At 41.1% G+C, this 24,364-nt stretch overlaps 1 protein-coding gene across 3 annotated transcripts in view; it reads right to left on the bottom strand.

Annotated features, from left to right (window-relative positions):
* Positions 1–24,364, bottom strand: part of LOC306766290 (PTB domain-containing engulfment adapter protein 1) — a 127,406-nt gene that overhangs the window by 24,616 nt on the left and 78,426 nt on the right. Inside the window, exons 1-2 of one of the 3 annotated variants that reach the window (XM_079253957.1) lie at positions 21,994–22,249; positions 14,366–14,446 (exon numbers count right to left, since the gene is read on the bottom strand). In XM_079253957.1, coding sequence (XP_079110083.1) covers positions 14,366–14,393 — 28 coding nt within the window. In that variant the 5' untranslated portion in view covers positions 14,394–14,446; positions 21,994–22,249. Of the gene's footprint in view, positions 1–14,365; positions 14,447–21,993; positions 22,250–24,364 lie in introns of those variants that run through there. The other 2 variants (XM_079253956.1, XM_079253955.1) reach the window with 2 other exon arrangements.

Genomic DNA, 24,364 nt, shown 5'->3' with positions numbered 1-24,364 from the left:
CCATCCTCCCTCCCTCATCCATCCACCCTTATCCCTAATCCATCCTCATCCATCCATCCATCAATCCATCATCCCTCATCCATCCATCCACCCATCCTCATGCCTCCATCCTCCCTCACCTATCCATCAATCCTCCTTCATCCATCCATCTATCCTGATCCATCCATCCATCCATCCTCATCCCTCCATCCTCCCTCATCCATCCATCAATCCTCCTTCACCAATCCATCCATCTATCCTGATCCATCCATCCATCCTCCCTCATTCATCCATCCCTCCATCATCTAACTATTCTCCTTCATCCATCGTTCCTCATCCATTCATGCTGTCATCCATCTTTGCCTCCTCTATCCATCTTTTCTTATGCATTTATCCTCCCTCATCAATCCTTCCTCATCCACCCATCCTTCTTTTATTCATCCCTCCCTTCTTCATTCATCCTTCCCTTTTTGATCCTCCCTCATTTGTCTGTCCTCCCACTGTCATCCTCATCCATCCATCCATCCTCACTTCATCCATTCATCCAGCCATCCATACTTCATCCTTTCCTAAGCTTTTCATCTATAATTGCATATCTTATTAACTTATTCACTTATTCTTTTCTCTCTCATCCACCCATTCCTTCCTCATCAATCATTCCTCCATCCCTTCCATCATCATCATCATCATAATCTATAAATCTATCCTTCTCTCTCTTATCTTTTCATCCATCATTTCATTTCCTCTCTCATTCATCCATCTCTCCCTTCTATCACCCACCTTTTCCTAATCCATTCATCAATCTATTCATCCATCCATCTATTTCTTCTCATCTGTTCATTCATTCATCCTTCCCTTCCTACACTGTTCATCTACTCATCCTTTACTCTGCTCTCATTTTCTCAACCATCTTCTCCTTTTTTCTCGTTCATTAATTTTTATCATCCATCCATCGTTACTTTACAATCCATCCATCAATTCATACTTCCCTTCTTTGCCTGTCATGCATCCATTCATCTGTTCATCCATCCATCCTTCCCTTCAATTATTCATCCATTCGTCCATCCTCCTCTTCATCTTTTAGCCCGTCTCAGCTCTTTCTTTCCCTTCTTCATGTCATTAATCTGTTTCTCTTTGTCAGGTGCCATCTGGAGCTCCTAAGTCAGTTTGGGTCTCAGACATCCTGCTTTGTATTTTTATTAAACCAGTAAAGCCACACAGAGGTGGAGGGTTTTCATGTCTAACCGACACTGAAACACATCAACACGTCCTGAAGGAGCGTTTCAGAAACATCTGTCACATTTTAATTAACATCAACCTGCAGCAGGAAGACGTTTCATCTTTCTTTCATCTCTGCTGTGAAAAGCTGCCTGAGCAGTAGCGTGGTCGGCTAACAGGAAGTTACGATGGATGTTTGACATAAAGTCAAAGCTCTCCTATTAGAATTTGACAAATTATTTCTATTTCATTCACTAAACAGCTTCTGGGTCTGAACAGAAGACGGTTCTTTATCGTTACAGGTCACCGACATCCAAAACACACCATTAAGCTGCTTCCAGTGTTTTTGTTTCATTCCTCATTTCCTGCTCATCATCGACTTATCACCGCGCTAATGAATCTTGTGACAAAAGATGCATGACTGCGACCTCGGGGACCTCAGCTTGTTTAAGATGCTTGTGTTCATCCAGATGCTGCAACGTCTCACCGCAGAGTCGACTTGACGGCGCCCTCTGCATGAGAATGTTAATGACTTTGTTTACAGTATTATTGTCGGCCGTGAAGCCGGACTAATTTAAAGTCTGTTCTGATTAGTGTTCATCTGGAGCCGCATTTGCTTAATTTTAATTGGTTTTATGGGCAATTTTCAGCAGAAGATGTGATGATGTTGATGCTAAAAGGTTCAGCTTCAGGTAAATCTGTTCAAATGCTTCGTCAACATGTTTGGGGAGTCTGCCTGATGCCTTAATTGTGTTTTATTTAAGCAGTTGCATTTAACTGGAACTCATTTCATTAAATCCAGCTTGGTGGAGCGTTCAGCTTGCAGTGGTTTTATGGAAAGCTCTGCAGCTCCTTCAGGGTTGCATCTGGCTTTTTTGTCACTCCTCACTTTAACCCTCTTCACCTATCAGATTAGATTTTATTGGCAGGTTGGTTGTGGTTGCACATTCTTTATGTGTTTAATAATAAGTATATTGGTTCTGAACTCATGTAACGAGATTCAAAGAAAGTTGTGACGTTGTGTAAAATGTGAATAAAACAGGATGCAGGCAGCAACACGTCTGTAAAAAGTTGTTCCAGGATGATGTTAGCATCGTTAGCATCTCCTCTTCTTCTAACATCTGCAAACATCTGGGAAGTGAGGAGAAGAATGTCATCCTGTTCTGGTCTGATGCAGGATTCCAGCTGCTTCCATGGTGCTCCAGATGTTTGGCACTGGTGAAACTGGACTGCAGCAGGCCAGTTCTCCTGTTCCACCATGCTGCTGTGATGATGCAGGATGTGGTCCAGCATGGTGGAACCTGCAAGGTCTTCCCTGAAAGAGACGTTGTCTGGATGGGAGCAGATGTTTCAGCATTGATGGAGCTTCCTAGATGTGGAAGCTGCCCACGCCATCGGCACTAATGCAACCCCATCCCATCAGAGATGCAGGCTGATAACAAGCTGGATGCTCCCTCTCCTCTTTAGTCTGCAGGACACGCCGTCCATGCTGTCCACAAACAATCCCACATCTTCATCCAGGTTTCCACTCAGAACATATTAGATGAGTTTAAGTCCAGAAAAAAATGACAATGTTTACGGATCCTTTTCACATTCTGCCTCTTCTTGGCATGACGGAGCTTCAACCTGCACTTGTGGAGTTCAGGATGAACTCTGTTCATGCAGTGAGTTCCAGTAAAGAATCATGTCTGTGTTGATGCAGTGTTGCCTGAGAAGCCCAAAATCACCAGCACCATGTTTTCACCTTTATTCTTGTCCCAGCACACAGAGATGATATTATATCCAGTAGATGGTGGGATCTTCACAGCCTTACATTGAGAAACATTTTTTTGAAATTGTGTCCATCTTTACATCTAAGAGACTCTGCCTCTCTGAGGTGCTCCTTTTATACCTAGTAATGTTACCAGTTAACTTGCTACTAGTTTTTTTTTTAATTTTTTTATTTCTACCAGTTTTTCCAGTCTTTTACTGACCCTGTTCCAACTTTTTCCAGATGTGTTGCTGCCATCAGATTCAAAGTGAGCTCATATTTTCCCTGAAACTGTAAAATAAAACTAAAATCATATAATATATTAATATAAAGTAATGATGTAATATAATATAAAATATGAATTTATGAGATGTGTAGCTGCAAGTCTTGTGATTTCTAACAGTACAAGATAAAAATATTGTGCTTCAAAGCAAAGATGGTGAGCACAGACACACTCTAACAGTATTATAAGTACATTACATAATATTTTTAAGGCTTCTCTATTTAAATTCAGAAGCTTAAGGAAGTGTTGTCAAAGATGCTGAATATTCCTGCGGTTGTCTACACGGACGTGAAGGTCTCTGCAAGTTTCTGTGGACTTTTTAAACACTTCCCTGACAGCTTGGAGCGCTTCTTTGACTTAAAGTGTCCTTCTCCTTGGTTTACTTAACAGCTGTGCAATGAGATTAAACCTGATTGCACCTTGCAAAAGGTCTCCTCCAAAGGTAAATCCACTTCTCATGGGAACCTGGAATGAAAGCTGATGGTGGGGGCTGGGGGTGGGGGCTCACACATCACCTCCTCCTCTTTTACAACTTGGGAGGCCAGGAAACTAAATTGCAAGACAGAGTAAAGACAGAGTAAAGGCAGGAAGAGAAGCGTTGAGAGCTGACAGCAGCATGGCAGCCTGGCTGACACCCTTTAAAGTCCGCGCACGCTGCGTTCTGCTTAAAGCGGCAGAACAGGAACATGGCCTCTCTTCTCTGTTTGCAGCAGAAAATGGTAAAATCATGGACAGAAAACCAAAGACTTCCAACATATTGATTATTTTTCAGTCTACAAATAAGGAATGTTATAAACACACTAAAATTATGCGTGTTGGCTTTGGTATGAAGAAAGCAAAATGTCTTTCATTTAGGTTTATGTATGAGAACATAAAAATCTGGTTCTTATTGGATCTTAAATGAAGGCAAAAACATCCTACGGTAACAAATAAGACAGGAAATATTACACTGTGTTGAAGAAACTGAACCAACACACAGATGTGTGAGAAAGCTTGTTCAGTCTCACTGCTTCCAGCTTCGCGCCAATCAATGACACTTGAGTAATTGATCTTCGTCAGCTTAAGGACCTCCATAAAAGCAGACTCTGAATGTACTCCAGAGGAGCAGAAAAAAAACAGAAAGGCAATGAGGAGACAAAGGTAATGATCTTAGAGTAGAGATTGTTGCTGCCCATCAGTCTGGGAGGGTTTTACGTCCATTTCCCAACAATCCCGAGTCCTTCTGTCACTGAATGAGATTATAATCACAACCAAAATGGTCAAGAAGCTGCAAATCTTCCCTGAAATGGGCATCCCAGGACGTTCACACCAACGTCAGACTGTTTAATGCTCAAAAAAAACAAAATTAAAAGAACAAAAGTTACCTTTCAGACTGCCTAGGCCTCAGATTGCATGTTAATGTTAAACTGGACTTCTGGAATATCAGACAGATGTGACCAAAGTGGAGACGTTTGGTCCTAAAGTACATCCAGTAAAAACTAACATGCAGCTGATGAGCAGGAACAGCTTCACGCTGACTGCTGAGCCTGGTGGTGGAGAGCTGATGAGATGCTTCTGCACTCTAAAAAATATTTTGGGTTTAAATGATCTCAATGTTTTTATACATGACACAGCTTTTTGTGGTTAGTGATAACAACTTGTTGTTTTAATTACCTAATCAAGATCATTCTGACTCAGTTATAACAAGTTTCCATTTGTAACAAGTAACTATATGAAGCTTTCCCAAGTTAAATCTTATTTATAACAGTTTGTACCACATAGGACCAAACAGACTCATGGGAAATGCATATTCAGCAGGAATTTGACCATTTACAAACTTTAGTTGTGTGCTTCACTGCTGGTTCTGTTTACATTTGGACAATGTTGCTGTAAAGTTAACATTGTGTAACATTTTCTGTTGTTTACTTGCCAAAATACATTTTTGCATTTGTATCTGTGTTATAATAATAACAATAATAACAACAACAACAATAACAATAATAATAATGATATTAAAAATAATAATAATAATAATAATAATAATAATCTTGCAGGCAAATAATTTTTGATTTATTCATGTATACGATGGGTATGCCAGTAGTCTGCCCTCTTGAAACCACGGCCGCCGGTAAGGGACAAACAGCGCTGATGCAGAATGAAAGTGTGTTTTCCCTGCGAGCCAGCACAAAGTGATTGAGACACTGGAGAGGAAGATCAGAAAGCTGCTAAATCGGTTCTGCTGTCATTTACAAAAATGCAGGAGCCGTTTTCATGGTTTCACCATTGCCAAGAAAGAGAAAAAGGCCCTTAAAGGCAACATGACTGGAGCACCCAAATGGAGGATCAACATCGAGCTAACCTTCCCCCGGTGGATGCAGCTTAAGAAGCAGAAAGGTTTTAAAAGGGACGCTGAAGTTACAGTTTTTTGCACTAAAAGCAGGTCCACCGTTCAGTCTAAATCAGCCTAAAGCTTATTTTCATCAGGTTTTGTTCACCAGGGCTGCTTGTTGCCATAGGCATCATAAGAGTAGATCCTGCTAACATATATCAGCCTCTTTGGTACAGAAGTGGAGTTTTTATGGTTTCAGAAGCTTTCAAAATTGTGGTGAATGCAAACTTTTTCTCACAGTAAATGCAGCTTATAACACACACCCCCATGAGTGTGTGTGAGCCATTCCCACAGCAGAATTGATGCTGATGACTGATATCTGATGTAGACTGCATTAATGTAGTCCCATTAAAAAAGTATAGCATGGAAGTAATATTTCATTTGGACATTTAATGAAAATGAGTCAGTGATTCAGATCTTTATTTAAAAAAAACCAAAACTAAATACTACTACAAACTATCAATTTAACTCTTTTTAGCCTCAAAACATGGGGATAAAACCCCTGATTTTTGATAAACAGCCTTCTGTTCTCCAAGTTGAGGTCAGTTTTCAGACAGCTGGCTTGTAGATGGGTCAGTTCATTAAATCACTACTAAAAAATAAATGACGCCTGTATGAGACTGTAATATTTATCCAAGTATCTTTCTTTTTGCAAGGCGCCAGTACATAAACCCTTATTTTCACAAGTTGTCGATTCTCATGTCCTATATACGTCTTTTTAATTCATCACCTGTTTGCACTGTTTTACCAACAGCATGAACTTTTTCATAACTTTGCTCCCATCCAGCATTTCTTTGTGTAGCAGTCAGATTTCCTTTGCTCTAGGTCATGTTTTCTCTCCAAACCCACCACAAAATGCCCCAAACCCTCACTTTAGAGTCTCAAACATGTTTGCACCTGCTGCTGACTTACACAGTCACTCTTAGTAAATCACGTGCAAATTGTAGTTTAGCCTAACGTGCAAATTTCTGGATTACACATGCAAATTACTGCTCACATATTGGGATATTAGTAGATGTAGTCCTGTATGTACTACTAATAGACATACATCATTAAAAGGTAGAGCTGGTTCAACTATTCTCTACTTAGTGTCCAGCCACAGGACCTGGACACATCACAGTCATCGAGCACGAAGACTTCTGTAAACCCAAAGTGTTTCAGGATCAAATGTGACGCCATCTGTCTGACAGCTAAGCCTTGACTAAAGCTAAATTATGAGATTGGACAATGTCCCCGAACAAAGAGCAGCAAGACTGAAAAAGAAAAGAATCAAAGTGATCCAAAGCCAAAACCCTGATATGATGAATGAGTAACCAAAATGATTCAACTCTGTGAGGCATTAAAACAATTACTACAAGTTATTGCTCATTTAGGTGGATTTACAAGTTGCCAAATCATGGGATGAACTTCGTTTTTCACGCACTGCTTCTGCATAATAATTTCCACTTGATCCAATAGTTACAACTTTTGTTGCACAAGGGTTACTTTTCTAAAACTGGACCCTGTAGAAAATCCTGCTTGATGTATTGACTATCTGTGGTGTGGTGTCTAACATCCAGTCCCTGGATGCCTGCTCCAACTACCAGAGCAGACAGATATAAATGGTTAATGATTTGGCTTGAGTAAAGAAAAGAAGTCCAGAGTAGCTCCTGGTGACAATGGAAGTACATTCCTTACCGATGCAGACTGCACATGAGACAAATGCTGGAACAAAAAAAGGCAAAGTTCACAAGGTTTTTCAGATGACTCACAGAGAGAATTTCAGTACTGGAAGAACAAGAAATCATCCTGCGCAAAACACTCGGCTTGCACGACTGAAGTCCCGCACTTGTCTTCTTATGAATCACTAAAGCTAAACTCACTAAAAGTTATTTTTACCAACAAAACAACTCGGAGGAGTCCCAGAAAAACTGTTTTTTACTCTCTGAGTAACTCTCACTTCCTTGCAGCCTGAGTATTGCACAGTTAGCGCACAACTTTTTCCACAGAGCCTCCAGGAAAGTGTGCACCCAAGAGCCTAATTCACTGCAGCGCTCAATCAATGACACAGGAAGAATTTGCTGGCTTGGCACAATTCTCCATCATGTACGGGACAACTTCAAATGGACTCCAAGCAGAACGGACCGAAGCCGCAATTCAACCCAAGGAGTCGTAGGAGAGTGTTAGTTTGAGATAAAGAATGGCAGCGTTTAAATGGCGCCGCTGTCTGGGAACAAAAAAATACTTTCAGCCATAAATGATGTAAGGCTGAGTAGAGTGGAAAGAAAAGACTCTACAAAATGTTGCAATCACATAGAAATAGTGACAGACCTTCTACTGAGAGACTTTCCTTTTCATTTCTGCTACATTTGGGAGAAAAAGTCCTTAGTTCCCAGCTGTTCAATGCAAAAAAATAAACTGCGTAAAACACAGGAGAAATGGCTCCACAGTGGTTTGTTATTACAGAGCTGGAGTCGGTCAGACTGCTTCTGCTTTCCTAACATCATACAATGCTGTTCCTCCGCGCTGGAGAAAAGCCGCCGAAATGCTTCATTCACTCTGAGGTGAGAGAAATTAAACAAGTGCTGCTTCTGAGGAGAAATTCGAGGTTTATTCATGGCTAATATGGATTAGACCACCCACTCCTCCCCCCTTCACCCCACCAACAAAGCCAGGAAAGGCTTATGAATTACACACACACACGGCTTTCTGAACAAGATGTTCAACATCACATGTGCTGCAATGTAAAGACAGACTCTCCTCTCTAATCGTGTCTTTTCAGTAGAATCTGGGGTCCTTTAGGCGACGTCTCCTGAAGTGCCTGTACTAAAACCTTCCTGATGAGGAAGCAGAACAGCTGATTCGACCAGATATGGCCTCTGCCGATACTGTATGATGATCCGATGGAGGTTTAGAGCTACAGCTATTTTATTCTTTTACGAAATATACTGTTTTCATCCTGATTTATCACAGCAGCACACAGGGCTTGACATAAAAGCACACACCTGATCCTATTTGGTGCCATGTTTGCTAAAACACACACCCAACATGCATTCACACCCCACTCCCCACCTTTCTCTTCTCTTCAGCTGAACTATTACAGAAACAAACATCTGGCCTGATGCTGCTGTGAAGAAATTTATGTCTTGGGAATCCGTTCATACCAGGAGCCAGCCCAATCAAGACAAGGTGTTGCAGGACAGGCAGTGGTCCTGCAACACCGCCATAAGGCTGCGCTGCAGGACCCCCGCCACGCAGACGAGGGTGATCCCCATGGTAACGACTGTACAGATAGATTCCAGTAAGGATTTCCATGAGGAAAACATGCTTTAACAGTAACACACAAACATGTTACACATCATAACAGATGTCCCATCAGCATGACTCCAGACGTACTGACACAGACGTGAACTCATTTTCATCACGGAGAGGCCATTTTTCAGCAGAGGCCTAAAAACTCATCACAGGGATTGACGTCTTGGTCACCTTTAGTTGTCAGGAAGTCTCCAACAAGGCTTCAAAACATACATCGTTTAATCCCTTTTTTTTAATAAAAGGCATCTTGTTCATGAATACTACAGATGTTTAACTACTCCGTGTTATCTTTGGGCCAAAGTGAATATTTTCACCAAATCAGAGAGAAATTTCTGTCAAGTTTCACACAGAAATATCATTTAAAGTTTCGACTGTAATATCTCTCATTGGACTCCAGCTCTATTCAGCGTTTTTACATTTAAATGAGCCAATTAAAATTATACAAAGACATTTTTCCATGTTGTCTTATGAAATGCTGCAGTTTTCCTCAACTCAAACCTGATAAAAAAAAAAAAAAAAGAAGAATAATAATAAGCCGTTGCAGATAAAGTACTGAATATTAGCTGCAAGAAATGGCACCAAACTTTGTATGAGTTAAAACTAATTAAATGCCTTTTTAATTTACTTGTTTATCAGTTTTTCTCTGGCTAGCTGCAGTACCAATAATACTTATTGGCATGGCCAGCAAAATCAGAAACGTTTCAGCTCTCATCAGCTGTCAAGTCATGAAAACCTGGATGAACGCGGCTCACAGCTAACATTCTGAAATATTAAAGTCCAACACTTTGGTGCAAGTCACGTATAAGAGCAGGGTAATAAACACAGGAGATAAAAATGATCAAGAGCCCTGCTGGCATTACCTGCTGGATGTCATCTACCCCACAAAACACTGACAGACACTGAGATAAAGGGACAGCTAAATCAGCTGTTGGACCCGGCGTCCGCTCTCCGAGCCAAAAGCAGCGAAGGCAGCCAGGAGCAGAAAATCTGAGCAGCAGGTGGACATTTACACACACACACCTGTTTGTGTGTTGACTCATTATTTCAGCTAAATCTGTTCATAGGAAACAGAAGAAACAAACAAGCTGCACCCGTCTGCATCTCTCTGGAAAAAAATATACCGAACGTAGAAGCGATAATTGTCTCTAATGTGAAAGAACCTGCAAACCAGCCTTTGTTTAGGTCCGGTGGGAGGGCGTCAGCTGCAGAGGAGGCATTGCATATCTACGTTTTGCAGCCATTCCGTGTCTATACCTGCATCCCGAATCAATGGGAGGCTGAGAAGAAAAGATGTTTTCACGGAAATCAAAAGGTTTCAAATCTTCTTATCTTCCTCATCAAAGTTGTTCGTAAGATTTTTGAGGATAAACACGAAGAGGCGTTAAATCTGCTTATTAAAATTCAGACTGCTTTGTAACAGAAACATCAAGGTCCACTGAGAGCAAATGTAAACAGCAAATGAGTGTAGAGCACGCACAAACAAGAGTCTCCTGATATGTTTGAAGATTAAAATTCAAGCTTTGAATTAAAAACCTCCTGCCTTTCTCCGTGTGTGGGTTTGTGTGTGTTTGATATGACCTTTAGCTACAGATTGACAGCAGTGAGTGTTGCAGAGAAGGGGTAGAAAGTCGCTGAAGGTTCAGGCATCTGTTGATTTAGCAGTCTGGAAGACGGACGGTGAAAAGGTTTCCGCACACCGATGGTGAGTGCATACATGTTTATAAAGAAACGGTGGCGGAGTGTGTCGGCTTGTCTGTGGGCTTCTTGTTTCCCATCTGGATAACTGGCTCCCCTTTTAACAGCAGCCCTCATTACCTTCCTGCTGCCAAGGCAAATTCTCCCACTGCGCCTTCTCACAGCTATAATTCTGTGTTTTCAACATGTCTGCAAATCTGTGCAACACGCATGCATCTGCAGAGATGCAGAGGAGTAAAATAAACCCAGCTTTTCCTTTTTAAATGGAAAATAATGGTGAAATGAGTAAAAAAAAGGTTAACATAATCTCCTCCAAAAAAAAAAAATGAATGAAAGCCAAATTTCATGAAGGCCTGAAGCCCCACCTGGGTGCTGGCCCTTTTCCTCTGTGCTGTCCAAGGCTTGCAGGTCTGCTGATTCACACCAGTGGGAGTGGGACAGATGGTGGTAAACACATCAAGCTGCAGGCTCTGCGCTTAGGCAGGGTCACCTCGAGACTCTGCAGTGTTGCACAAACCACTTAAGAGTCCAAACTTCAGGCAAAAAGGCAGAGCAGGTTGTGTTTGTTGCCATGGTGGTCTGTAAAGGATTACGTGTGTGTTCTGGATGTTCAGTTCCTGACTGGCTTGAAGAGACGGTCGTTAAAATGGAAGGTAAAAATGTTCTCCTGAAAATCTTCCGAAATATCAAGAACACATGTTTTTTTTTCCTTTCAGACAGAGCTGTAAGGTGTGAAGGTTTTACGGTGGTCCAAAGTTACCAGACGATGCAATATCAGCTTTTTCACCACCAATAAACTCAACAAAAACATACGCTGTATAATCCTGTAGACACTCACTTCTGCTTATAACCTAATTTATATTTCCATTTTAAGACATAAACACACTTAGTTGATTAGTCATTTGCATTTACAAATATTGTTTTCAGCAAAACGAAATATTTGTAAGACACGGCTTTCGTGAACGAACAGCTTAGAAACTCATCAGCAAAGTACATAAAAGGAAATTATTTTTTTCTGGTCGCTTCAATTCCGGAATAACAAACAGGAAAAGTTACTGGAAGAAAGGAAATTTCTGTATAGAGTTGAAGCCAATAAGCTTGCAGAGGCAGAAATGTTGTGAAGAGGTGAAATGTACATCAGTTAGCGCTGCAACAGCAATGAGACTGCAGGGGAAGGAGGATGAGTCCTCGTCAGCCATAGTTAAACATTCAGACTGTTACCATCAGAATATGAGACCATCAGGGGGAAGAAAGATACTGATCAACTTTGTTTTCTTCAAATCAAAAGCAACAAACAAGCCGGTCATCTTCCAGAAAACGCTGAAGGCGTGAAAGTAGCATGAAAGAAAGAGCCTGTTTGTCAAAACCTTATATTTTAATGTTTTGACAAAAATACATTTAAAGTTTTATCAATATTTGAGGTTTTCCATCAGAACGTCCAGATTGGTGGGATGATGTCACACATTACATTCATAGAAACTTCTCTCAGGCCCACAGGTTACGTTATGCATTTAGAAATAATACACCGAAACGTAGACATTTTAATCTTCTTTCACCCCATGTGACCATCAGAGTGGTAAACTTTCTGGTTTTCTATGAAATGCCCTCTGAGCACAGAGTGCTCCCACCTCAGCTCCCATTGATTCCAGTATGTTTGAGCCCACAGTTTTACACTTTAACCCAGCAGGTTCGGGGTCTTTTCCAGGTACAGTAAAAACTACGAAGCCGACTGTGGGATGATAAAAATGTCATCCGTGTGTTGAGTAAACATTTCTGCCATTGATGGATCAAGAATTGTTTTAATAAGACTTACAGTTCTCACTCAGTGTAGGGGAATTTTCTGAGTTTTTAATTCATCCAGGATGCCCCCCCCCCCAGGACCTGCTCCGCCACCATGGTAACCGGTTACACATCGGCTCCTACTTTCTTACCTTAGATTTCATCTTGGCTGCCGTCAGTAGATGTCTAATGGCAACCATGACAGTTCTCTCAATTATTTTAACTGTGTTATACTGGAAAGTTTCCATTAAGGCTGCACTGGGCCTGTATCATTTAGTTCCTGTTTTGCTTTTATCCGTTAGTCTTCCTATTGAGCAACTGGTTTGTTCGTCTTCCATCATAGCCCATCCACCATGCAAGGCGGCACCATTACGTTGTGACGTACACGAGTCAGGAAAGAATTACGATCTATGTTACGATTACTGCAACAGAAATTATAATCGTTGTAGAAAAATAGAAAGCTTTATGTAAATCTCTGTTGCATGTTTTGTCATTTCTACTTTGTTCAATAAGGCTTCAGCTGCTCAACGCGAGAATGCAGGCGCTGAAGAATGTGTGGACATCATTTGCCTGAAAGGAAAAAGGCGTTTTGATGTCTGTAAGTTATTTATGAATCTGTTTGGTTGGATTCTTCTGGGTAAAGAAAAGCACATTTCTTACTAAAATGATTTATTGTCGCTTCATAACCACGTCTGCTTTCACAAGTACTGTCCTTCACAGTCAGAGCAGCAAATATTGTTTTCTGTGGACGGAAATTTTTGGAACGTCTCAAACCATCAGTCACCATCATCTTCGATTCTTTTGTTTTACTTCTTTTACTTCCTCCTCTTAGCACAAGCACTTATTCCGAACGGCTCTTCATCACCGTATTCACCATCAGATATTTTCTTTTGTCAGATATTTTCTTTCGACGGTAAATTTTTAGCCAAATACTGAGCACATTGAAAATTATACACATTTTCATAGAAAAAGGAAAATCCATCTCCACTGTAGGGCCGGGCAATTAATCAGATTTTAATCTCAGTTAAGATCTGGATTTTCAACAATCATAAAAATAAAAGGGTGCGATTATTTTTCTCTTTGCAGTTCTGCAGTTACTGTAAGGAAGGAGCGGCGGGAGCCTCTCCCGTCCTAAAGCACTCCCAGGCGGCCAGTCTCAGTCGGCTCTGGCTGCAGGTCCATGTAGAATAACTGCAGTAGGTTGTGGAAGTTCACCTAAACATAGTTTATACCATTGTCAGTGACAACTGGCTGCATTATTTTCCTATACATAGTTTGGCGAGTTAAACACTGTAATATCCCTCCGTTACGGGGCGTTACCATAGCAACGCGTTAACCAGCTGGTTCAGATCAGCCGTCTTTTAACAGGTGAATGAGAGAAACGCGCTGCAGCCTGACAGCGGTTGTTTGGTATAAAACGTACATCCAGGCCAACGTTAAATAGTTCCTATACAAGCGGTAAAAGTGGATAAAACAACTAAGAACCGTCCATTAGACGGTTATAATGCACGACACGGAGTCTAGAACACCACGACGCGCAGCATTGTTTATAAATACTGGATAATTGTGTTAAATAATCAAGATCTCAATTTCAGTCAAAATAATCGTGATTATATTTTTTTGTCATAATCAAGCAGCCCTACTCCACTGGTGAACAAAAAAAATAAAAAGTCCATTAGAACGAGCATTATTTATTGATTATCATGTGTTTTCTACCATCTGCTAATTAAAACTACTTTAAACCTTCAGGAATGAGAAAAAAAAAACAAAGTAAACACCAAAAACGCTCTTTGTATCATTCAGAACCCACTGACATTCGTGTGTCAGGACACACAGTGGAAGTTTGGAAATAATCATCCCAGCTAACAGGCCCAGATGATGTGAACAACACCAGTCTTGTCTCAGACCTTTGAGGGAAGCTGCCTGTCCTGCGGTGGTGCTAAAACAGGCATACCTCATTTCCAGAAGCTAATCCTGTAAGTTGGTTGCATCTGCTCACCTTTTTTCCTGTTGAAGGCGCGGTTCATAGTGGAAAATGTGCGTCGGCGAGGTCCCTCCTGACTGTCTGCCAATCTTCCACCTGAAAACGCAGCGGGGGGAAGGGAGTTAAAAACAGTTCCAAGCTCCAATCCTCACGAAAAGGCAGCAGAACGTCTAAAAACAGTCTACTTAAAAGAAAAAAAAAAAGAAAAAAAACCATTCCCACCCTCTGAGAAAGAGGCAAGATTTACAGCAGCTGTCAGAAAGTGTTCAAATTAAAGTTCCAGTACCTTCTGCATTGTATTTATTTACCACAGTCACATCGCACTGAGTGCCGAGTGGTTTTAACCTTGTGAGGCTGATAAAGCAGGACTCAGCGTCCTGATTTCTATCACAGGAGCTCTAACAATGTTGCGAAGGAAAAAGTAAAAACATCATTTATCATGTTCCTCAGTGGCATTGATGCTTTAATCGCTTCAACAGAACAAAGTGTTCCTTCTGTCAAGTCATTTCAGCTGCACGCGGGAAAACAAGCATGACAAATATTCCCGACGTTCGCTCATCACAAGAGACGTCAGTGTTAAATTTAAGTGTGTTGCTACGAATAATTTCTACATTTCTATGTGACAGACACAACTTCTCCTCTCACACTGACCCCGTCTGGAGTAAAAAAAAAAGCGGGAATATTTGTTGTGTCTTCTTGTTTTCTGAATCTTCTCAGGCGGGGGTGAAAGCCGGATGCGACCTGACACACATCTGGGTTGCAGAGCGCTGACACTGTGCCACCTTCCAGAAAATGGAACAATTTCTTTTGCAAATGAAAAACGTCCAACACGGCAGCGACTCCGAACACGACACCGCTCTGACTGCCATTGCATCAATTCCCCACCGCGTTCAGCAATCTGCACGACTGCAAGGACAAACTGTGCAGGACGGGGCAGCTGTCAGGGAGCTCCTCAATCAGTATTCTTTCTGCAGTTGGGAAAATATGCAAGTTAGCCCCCTACCCCACCTCTGAAGAGTTATTCCAATCCCTGCCTTTGCAAACACATTAACTTGTGGTGGGCAATTTAGAAAATGAATGAAATTTTCCCCTGTCGGACGTTTTCCATTTATCAGGGGAAATGTGAGTGATTATCCGTTCTTAGTGGATGGAACGATAAATCATTCTCATGTCACAGCGACAAAGTGCCAACATGTTGTACCTCATGATAAACTACCCCCCCGATAAGGTCTCCTTACATGAAGAAACTTAAAGGTTCATTTAAATGACTGTTTACTTTTTCTCTAACAACATAAAACTTCATTTTGAGGAGAGTTGTGAATAGAAAATAAATGTCATTAATTTATTTGTTCCAACATTTATTTGAATGACACATGTCCTGACTTAAGAATTACTGTTTAGGGTGCCAAGATTGGGTATAAAAACAGAATCTACTGAGTGTTGCAAGCATGTCTGGAACAAAGTTGACTTACTTCTGATGCACCTCTGAGCCGACAACAGATGTCATATCAGAGCGCGGCATGAATTAGTGCATGATTACACATGCTGGGTTGCAATCATTTAACATCCACTTTAAACAACAGTTTTATTGTTAATATTGTGATAAGACTAAGGACGTCTGGGGAAACCAAAATGTGTCAAGGCAAAGGCAGGAAACCTCTGTTGGCTATGTTTCGCTACAAGCTTTAATGAGTAGAAGTTATTTTGCCACAGTGTCAAATATAGACACAATGACGCACTGACTTTTTACAATTTTCATTTTTGACATGACCTGACAAGGACGAACCAAAGAAAATGGTGTGAGAGGGCAGGAGAGGAGAAGTCAGTGAAGACAGAAAGCAGCAACAACAACTTCACAACTGAAACAGAGAAACCAGGAAACAAGATGCTAAAACTGTAAAGAAATGTCACAGAAAACATCAAACGGCACTGTGAGAAAACAAAGCAGACAACCATCAGGAGCACTTTTAAAATCAATGAAAAAATTCTTCTCAGTTGATGTATCTACATGCATGTTGATTTGATAACACCCCTCAAAGAATCAGAAGATTGAGGACCCAAAGAGCAGCGACACAACAAACAGGAGACAATGACAACGTTAAAAACACTTTAGCTCGGCAGAGTCCACCGTTACATGCAGGAATGTATCACAAAAGTTAAATTTACAAATTAGCTTTTCCTGAAAGACCCTCAAAAACCACGCTGTCCTGTTAGCACGTTCTTCAAAAAGAGGCCTTTCATTGAGACCAGACTGACATCTAAAGCCGTGAAGAGTTTTTATAGTCTTGGTTCTGGGATTTCTGGACCCTAAATCAAGTCTCATTGTAAAATTATTTAGTTGAAATATTTAATGATCCGGTCATTTCTTGTTACGAAGCAACTTCTCTATGTTTTGTTCATATTTTCATCCTACTGGTTTAACACATTCTGTTTCAACATAATCAATCTTTTCATTTCATTTCCAAGATTAAGTCATTACAAAGCAGCTAATTAATTAGATACATTTTTTTAATTGAGTCCCACCCCTGGTTTTTATTGTATTACAAGTACAGTTCTATAACTATCATAATGTGAGAATTTTGGAGATACATCCAGATCATATCTTGTTGCAGAGGGTCCTTGTGCTTTCAGCAAGATAACGCCAAATCACAATTTACAACAATAGTGTGTGTGAGCATCACTGCCATCCAGGTCGATGTCTGACTGAAAATGTGTTTTGCGTAGTGAAGACAAGAATCCGACAACATCTTGCACTGTTTAGCTGCAGAAACCTTTTCTGTAACTAATTAAAAGTACGACTAAAACTGAGACAATCCCTGGCTTGTTTCAGGCTGTTGCATCAAACTGGGTATTTGTTCAAACTTTCTTAATGAACCCAAAGTTGCTCTGTGAGGAAACTGAAGCTATTTTTGTTTTTTTTTCTGTTTTTAAGAACATAAAGCAACCTCATCTGTAGAGAAACGAAAAGCAGCTGCAGCCTGAAGAAAGCTGGACGGAAAGAAGAGAGAAAACAGCAACTGGCAAACAAAGCATAAATTGTGAACGAGCCGCATCTATGACAGAGTTTTATGTGCGGATGTATAATTGAGGGACATCTGAATACAATGCATGTGGGTTCCTTACTGTAACAAGATGTTTGACTTTACCAGAGGCCCTGGTAAGGGCTGCTAAAAGCTGAGCTGAGACCAGCTCTGGGTGGAGACTGGGAAATTCCTTCATCTCTCAAGGCAGAATATCTTTGTCTGTTCAGATAAACAACTTGTGTTTCGTATTTAAAGATCAAACAGGTCGCTGCTGAAAGCAGGGTCGGGGCAGACTGGTAAGGATGGAGGAGGTGTTTAAATTTCCCTTCAAACAGAGTTCTGCAGACCTCTGCATCAAACCGCTCTGCAGTAACAAAGAGCTTGGCAGGGGCGACCTCGGTGCTTCGCCTCTGTGTTTCAGACAACCAGCTCGCCTCGCTTTCATCTTTACTGCTCGTGTTCTGCAGCAAAATAAGACCATGATAAGTAAATACAGCCTCTCTTCCATGGTTTCTGATATTTCCATTCTATAATACTGTTTTTAATCAGTGCAGGAGAGAACAGAGGGGAAGTGAGGAGCTAAGAGAAAGGAATTTGGCCTCTTTTCATCAACAACATCCGCACCTTTTGGAAAAGTGAATATAACAATGTTGTGCAAAAATAATGTTATGCAATTTTTCTGTCTCGCAATGGTAAAAACTCCTGTGTCCACACTTCCTTCCAGATCACTCCCAAAATGTTACATAAGCCAAGCAAGACCAAGACCCACTCCCAGAAAAACGAAAAAAAAAATCTGCTTGGTTGTTTTTGTATAAAGTTGCTAACAAACAGACAAACAGGTAGATAAACGAAGACACAAACAAAACCTCCTTGGAGGAGCCAGTTCACCCAGCAGAGGTGATGTTGTCATATCTGTCTGATCATAGATCCATAAGGGTTAAATAACAGGGAGTAAAGGTTGAAGTCTGCCAAATGGAAAAGACTGATTTCATAACAAGAGGGATGAGGAGCTGAAACCATCCAGGCGAAAAGCAACGACAACAGCAATAAAACCACTATTGTCAAGCAGAGATCAGCTTGTTCCAAATCCACATAGGACAACTTTTACATGGAATTGTCTCATTATTAGCATCCAGGCACACATCTGCTTTTCATACCATAAGCAACAAAGATGTCTGAAAGACGTACAAGTCATTTACAACCAGGAAGATGAATCCCAAAAAGCTAAGAGGTAAAAATGTTGATAATCTCAACACTGTGTTCCCTAGGACAACCAATGAGAAAAAACTGAACAAGAGGGCAACAACAGAAGGAGTGACTGGTCTGAAAGAAAACCAAACAACATCCAGAAGGTAGACAGCATGTGGAAGCAAGGCTCTTCAGATACAAGAGTCAATTCAGCAATGTGACAGGGACAAAAGCCGCCAACTTCCCAAAAAAAGCTTTAAAAAATTCTTTACAAAGTTCGGAAAACTATTCCTTTAGGAAGGGACCGAAAGTGTGTCTCTGAGGATTCAAGATGGATGTAGAATGAACATGACCAAATCAAATGTTCATTTTCCAGCTTGTGAAATTTGTACAAACTCTGTTTTTACTTTTCTGGTTTATTCTTTTATTTATATTTGCAGCTATTTCCTGTTTTCTTGTCAACATACACTCATCAGCCTGTCGTTTCAGCTTCTGCAAGGTCACAAGCTTTATTTCCAACTGGTCCATTTTTCACCCAGGTCTTACTGAACAACTCCATCTCCAGCACTCCCCCTAAAGATTTGCCATGGGATTCAGGTCTGGATTCTGTGGTGGCCAGTCCTTGTGTAAAAATGATGTCCCCTGTTCCTCCGAACCACTCTTTCACAATCTGAGCCTCATGAATCCTGGTGCTGTCCTCTTGGAAAATGGCCATACTATCATGGAAGATGGAATCACCTACTCATTCAGCATATTCCGATATCAGCTGATCTCATTCTTTGGGCACATAATGCAGCTGAACCTAGACCTGAATGTAGACCTGACCCACTTCAGTAACCACAGATCCTAGACATGATGGCTGCATCTCTTCTTACCTTGATGCTCTCATCAGTCTGAACAGGGTCAGTGTGAACTCATAGACCACATGACCTTCTTCCAGGGTCATGTGGTCCTTGGAACCTTTTCCGGACCTTGCCCCAGAGTCCAGTCTTTCTGCTCTCAAGCAAACTGATTTTTTTTTTCCTGATTTTCCTGACTGATCCATGGTTTTCTTAAAGCTACACAGCATTTCAACTCCAATCCTAAGCTTCTATGACTTCTATGCGGTTTATTATCTGATTTTTCCTTCCCTTTAAACAATCACCATCTTTCAGGATTTGTTTTTCTGACCACATTTCCTTCTGGAAGACAAAGGTTCCCCACAAAGCTTCAAGTTTTTAACAATGTGTTGGGCAGTACTTAACCCAGTTTTAGTAGTTTCTGCATCCCATTAGATCAGAGATCTTAAACTCTCGTCTTTGAGGGCTACAATCGCCAGGTTTTTGTTGTTTCCCTGGTCCAACACACTTGAATCAAACTGAATCAAATCAAATGGATCAAACGGCTTCTTGTAAACATCTTCACATTCATTTAAGTCAGGTGTGTTGGACCAGGGAAACAACAAAAGCCTGCTGGATTGCAGCTCTTGAGGACTGCAGTTTGAGACCACTGCCTTACATGTTTTCTCTGTTTGATGCCAATGATTTGACTCTTGAAGATGGTTGTTTAAAAAAAATTAAAAGCTACTCATTGCATCAGTTGAGGTTAAAAAAAACAAAACAAACATTATCAAGGCTGGATTATCCAATGGACATTATGGGCACAGGCCCAGGGGCCCACACCCCCCTGGGGCCCATGTGGGGGCCCAAGTAGCGCATACACCAGCAGTTTGGACATGACCCAAAATGTAAATAAAAGCCACATAGTTACACCACAGTGTCTAGTGTATTGTTATTGGTACCACTAGCTTAGGGATGTTAGAAATGTCGTTTCACAGTGTATCATTCACAATTTTTACAATTTTGTTGCGATGGGGAAGGAGGCCCCTGGAACACTCTGGACCCAGGGACCTGTGCACTTTTAATCCGGCCCTGAACATTATAATCTATGCAGTAATTATCCAATAAATGGCTCTCATCTGCTTGGTTAAATCCAGGTGGGAACATTATCTGGATGGGCAGCGTTTTAAAGAATCAGGGCTTCAAGTCTTATTACTTTGTCCTGTATTTTAATTCTATCAGTAATATATGTTGCCACCAACAAAGACCTGGAACATGATCTAGTTTTTGATGATATTCTATGTTTTTGATAATTTGATGCCTCATCATTTGAAAAAACCCCAAGCAGTTGGCATTCTCAAGTAATCCCTAAAAAGTTACATACTTTAAGCCTTTAAAACAAAGATTGAGGATAAACTATCAGGAAAACATCATCAGCAGACAAAACCAGATTGCCTCTGTGTTTGTTTGCGACATACTTGCATGTGATGCAACGCTTTGCTTGGCAGATGACTGTTCTGTCTCTTTGTGACTGACAGCTGCCCTGTTGGGCTCGCTTTAATAGCTTCCTGTCTGGTGATTCAACAGAATCCCTGTGGGAGAACTGCTGACCCCAAAGACATGCACACACACACATGCACACACACACACACACAGATTTAACACTGGACTGCAAATGTCCTCAAGTCTCCCTGCAATGTTTACCAGCTGCAGCAATGGGTTAGATGTGCTGAAATCTTCAGCACAACACCGTGTAGCAGAGCAGCAACACTGCACCCATTTACCCATTAAAGATTCTGACATTGTAAGGTCTAATTAGACACAAAACGGCAACGTTGTGCAGGACTGAACGCTAATTTAAACCACAGAAAGCTTCTAAAGTGTAGTAGTGGTAAACATTTAAGGCAGTGAGTGGAAAAAATGAGCCACCAGTTCAGTTCATTGCATTAAAAGAGAGAGAGAGAGAGAGAGAGAGAAAGCATGTTCAGCTCGATGATTCACCTCCACTGACTCAAACATCTGGAATTTAGGTTGAGAAAGAGTATTTCTGGAAGCAAGCACAAGCCCTCAAAACGACCTAAAAATGAATCCAAGTGCTCAAAGATAACAAACATTCCTGTTTAAAAAGACTAGAAATGATGGAAACAAAGCAAAGTTATTGTGGCGTTTCTAAATTCCTCGCAGCAACTTGCTAATCTGACCCATACGCATGGAAAAGCCAGCGGGATTTTAACACTGGACAGAAGCAAAGCATACATTGTGGTATCAACATAATGCTTCAAAGAGGAAAATCAACAAAGATCCTTTGTTTTCTTCACTTTGCTCTCTACACCCCCCATCTCTGGACGCTTGCCGGCTAAGCGCAACACATGAAACGCTCCAATCTGTTTATGAATTTCGTCCCAGAATTCCTGAGTTGAATCAACCGCGGTGTTTTGCTGTCTAATCTAAAATCCAGGCTTGCTCTATCACAGTCCGCCACCCGCATCAAATGCAGCACGCTGACAATGTTTATCAAAGAAAAGCACATCTTACCCTTCACAAGGAGAAGAGGGAAAAACATTTAGGAGAGAAAGATGCAAACAGCAACAGAATGGAGATAAAAGCCACTTACTTGCCTTGAAACTGCTGTGGAGTAGTAAAGAGGAAGTTCCAGCGGGTCTTAATAGTTTTCAGCTGTGGACCAGATGGTGCTAAACTAAGGACAGCAGTAAGGAGAGATGATGGGGCTCACTAAACTCAACCAGAGGCATTTGCCTCGACAGGAGATACTTGACATCCAAACCCAACTTCCTCCGCCCAGTTTGTCCACAAGGAGCTTTCCATGTGTGAAAAAAGGAGACCCCTTTCGACCAGGACGATCGCACTGAGATGTACGGAGGCATACCAGACTCGACCTACAAAAGCCGCCATGCTAGAGGTTGCAGTTTGACCCTTTCACAGCACAGTGCGATTCATCATCGCACTATGTGCGCTGGCAGCAGCCTGAACTCTCCATCTTGGCATCAATCACAACAGCAGCCAAAACATTATGACGCAGAAGTCACAATACTTCTTTATCTTGGAGCACTCCCCCGATGTTAATCAGTAAGTTCTGCTGGAATCCAGAAATATCTCAGGGATGCAGTCATGTCAACAGCTCAGTACTCCCCTTTCATTGTAAGGCTTTATATGTCATCACATCATCAGCATAATAGTGAAATAAATTAGCTAAGTACAGCCTCACATAAACATGTGATGTTTCACAAAACTACATAAAAAAAAGCAGATTAAATTAAATAAATGAGCACAGACCACGATTTAGTGGCTTGCAGAAGCTGGTTAGGCAGCCATAACTTCAAGTACTTGTTTTGTGTGTTGACCTCTCACATTGTTGTTGAGGAATTCTAACTTTTTTTCATTGATGTTTGTCGACTTTTGTTTATCAACATCTTTGTTTTGGTCCCACCACATCGAACTTGTTTTCATATCGAACTTAGCGGACCAAACAACGTCCACAACGTCATGCAGAAACAACAACTTCACACCAGGGGAGATATTGTCTGAACCAACCGCTAACCAGGAAGAAAAAGACGAGGAAGAAGAAGAAAAATGTGGGTCATCCATTGGCCAGGACTAAAAAAACATCTCATTCATCTAAACCAGAGGTTTTGGGCTTAAGTTCCTGTAAGAAAAGCTGATTTCAGGTGTTTAAAGTCTTCTTTCTTTCTCTGTACCTGTTCATATTTCCTTTAGTCATCAGCAGGACCAGGGAGGACCTGCCCCTGCAGCCACAACAGAAAACCTTTCTAATGTTTTAAAGAAACTTTTGACATTTTCCCGTCCAGCGCCCGCTATCGACGGCTAATTCAGCATCCATCTTGCATCCTACCTGACCAGTTAGCTCTCCAGCAAGCAAAAAGACGATCTTACAATGACTCGTGTTTTGTCTCTTTTCTCTTTGAATCTTCTTCTGTGTCGTTGCTAAAACAGCGACGTTGCGTGTCCAAAACAGCCAGTTCTTTATTATACTGCAACCTGAAACGTCACGTCCCAATGTAAGAGTTGGATCGTGTCGGTTTCTCAGCCTGCTGGATAGCAGCGGCTGTAGAAATGCACGATAGATGTCACTCTGTCATCCAACAAGGCCAGGATGTGAAGTTTTAAGGTCAAAAAGTTACATAATGTGTCTTTAAGGCAGCGTGGTCCATTGACAACAGTTTAACTGAAAATGAGAGGAGATGCTGGGGAAAATGCTGTTTCATATCCTCACTCAGATGGAGAACTGAAGTATTCAAATATTTTTGGTAAATAGTTATATCATAATTATAGAGTCAATTTTAAAGACCTTGAAGACTTTTTGTTGTAGTATTTTCTCATGAATGTGCGTCTTCAACCAGTCTGACACTCTGACTTAATCTAGAACCCCACTGGCCACAAACCTGCAGGTTTTCACTGTTTCCATGTTCCAACACATCTAACTCCATTAAATGAGTCATAGAGCAGAAATTCTATAGGCTGTTGGATCCATTAAATTCAGTGGGAGCTCAGAGAAGAGACAGGAAGCAAGAGGACAACTGGGATATTGTTGGTAACATGACCATGAGCTTCTGTATGATGTTACCTGATTTAAAGACCAGGAGCCTCATTTATGAAGCTGTCCCACGTACAAAACCTGGCGTACGCCAATTATAGTCAACTTTTGGGATTTATAAAAACACGACTTGGTGTTAAAACGTCCCTACCTCCACGCCAACTCCTGGCGTACGCACAAAGTCTAGAGAAACGGCGACACCAAAGGCAGAAAATAAAACCAAAGAAACGTTGTGAAGTTTGAGACATTTGTTCAAAATCAAATATAAACTTCACACAGAATTTTGTACATTAACAGCATTTGCAAAAACTGAGGAAATACATGTTTGATATTCTTACTCCACCACGTAAAACGTCAACCATTAATATGTGTTCTGAAACGAAGCAGTTCTACATGTTATAAAAGCCATTTC

The sequence above is a fragment of the Telmatherina bonti genome, assembly GCF_933228915.1.
Source record: "Telmatherina bonti genome assembly, chromosome: 15".
NCBI lineage: Eukaryota > Metazoa > Chordata > Actinopteri > Atheriniformes > Telmatherinidae > Telmatherina > Telmatherina bonti.
Note: the sequence above shows the minus strand (reverse complement) of the source record. Positions and strands in the feature narration are given on the sequence as shown.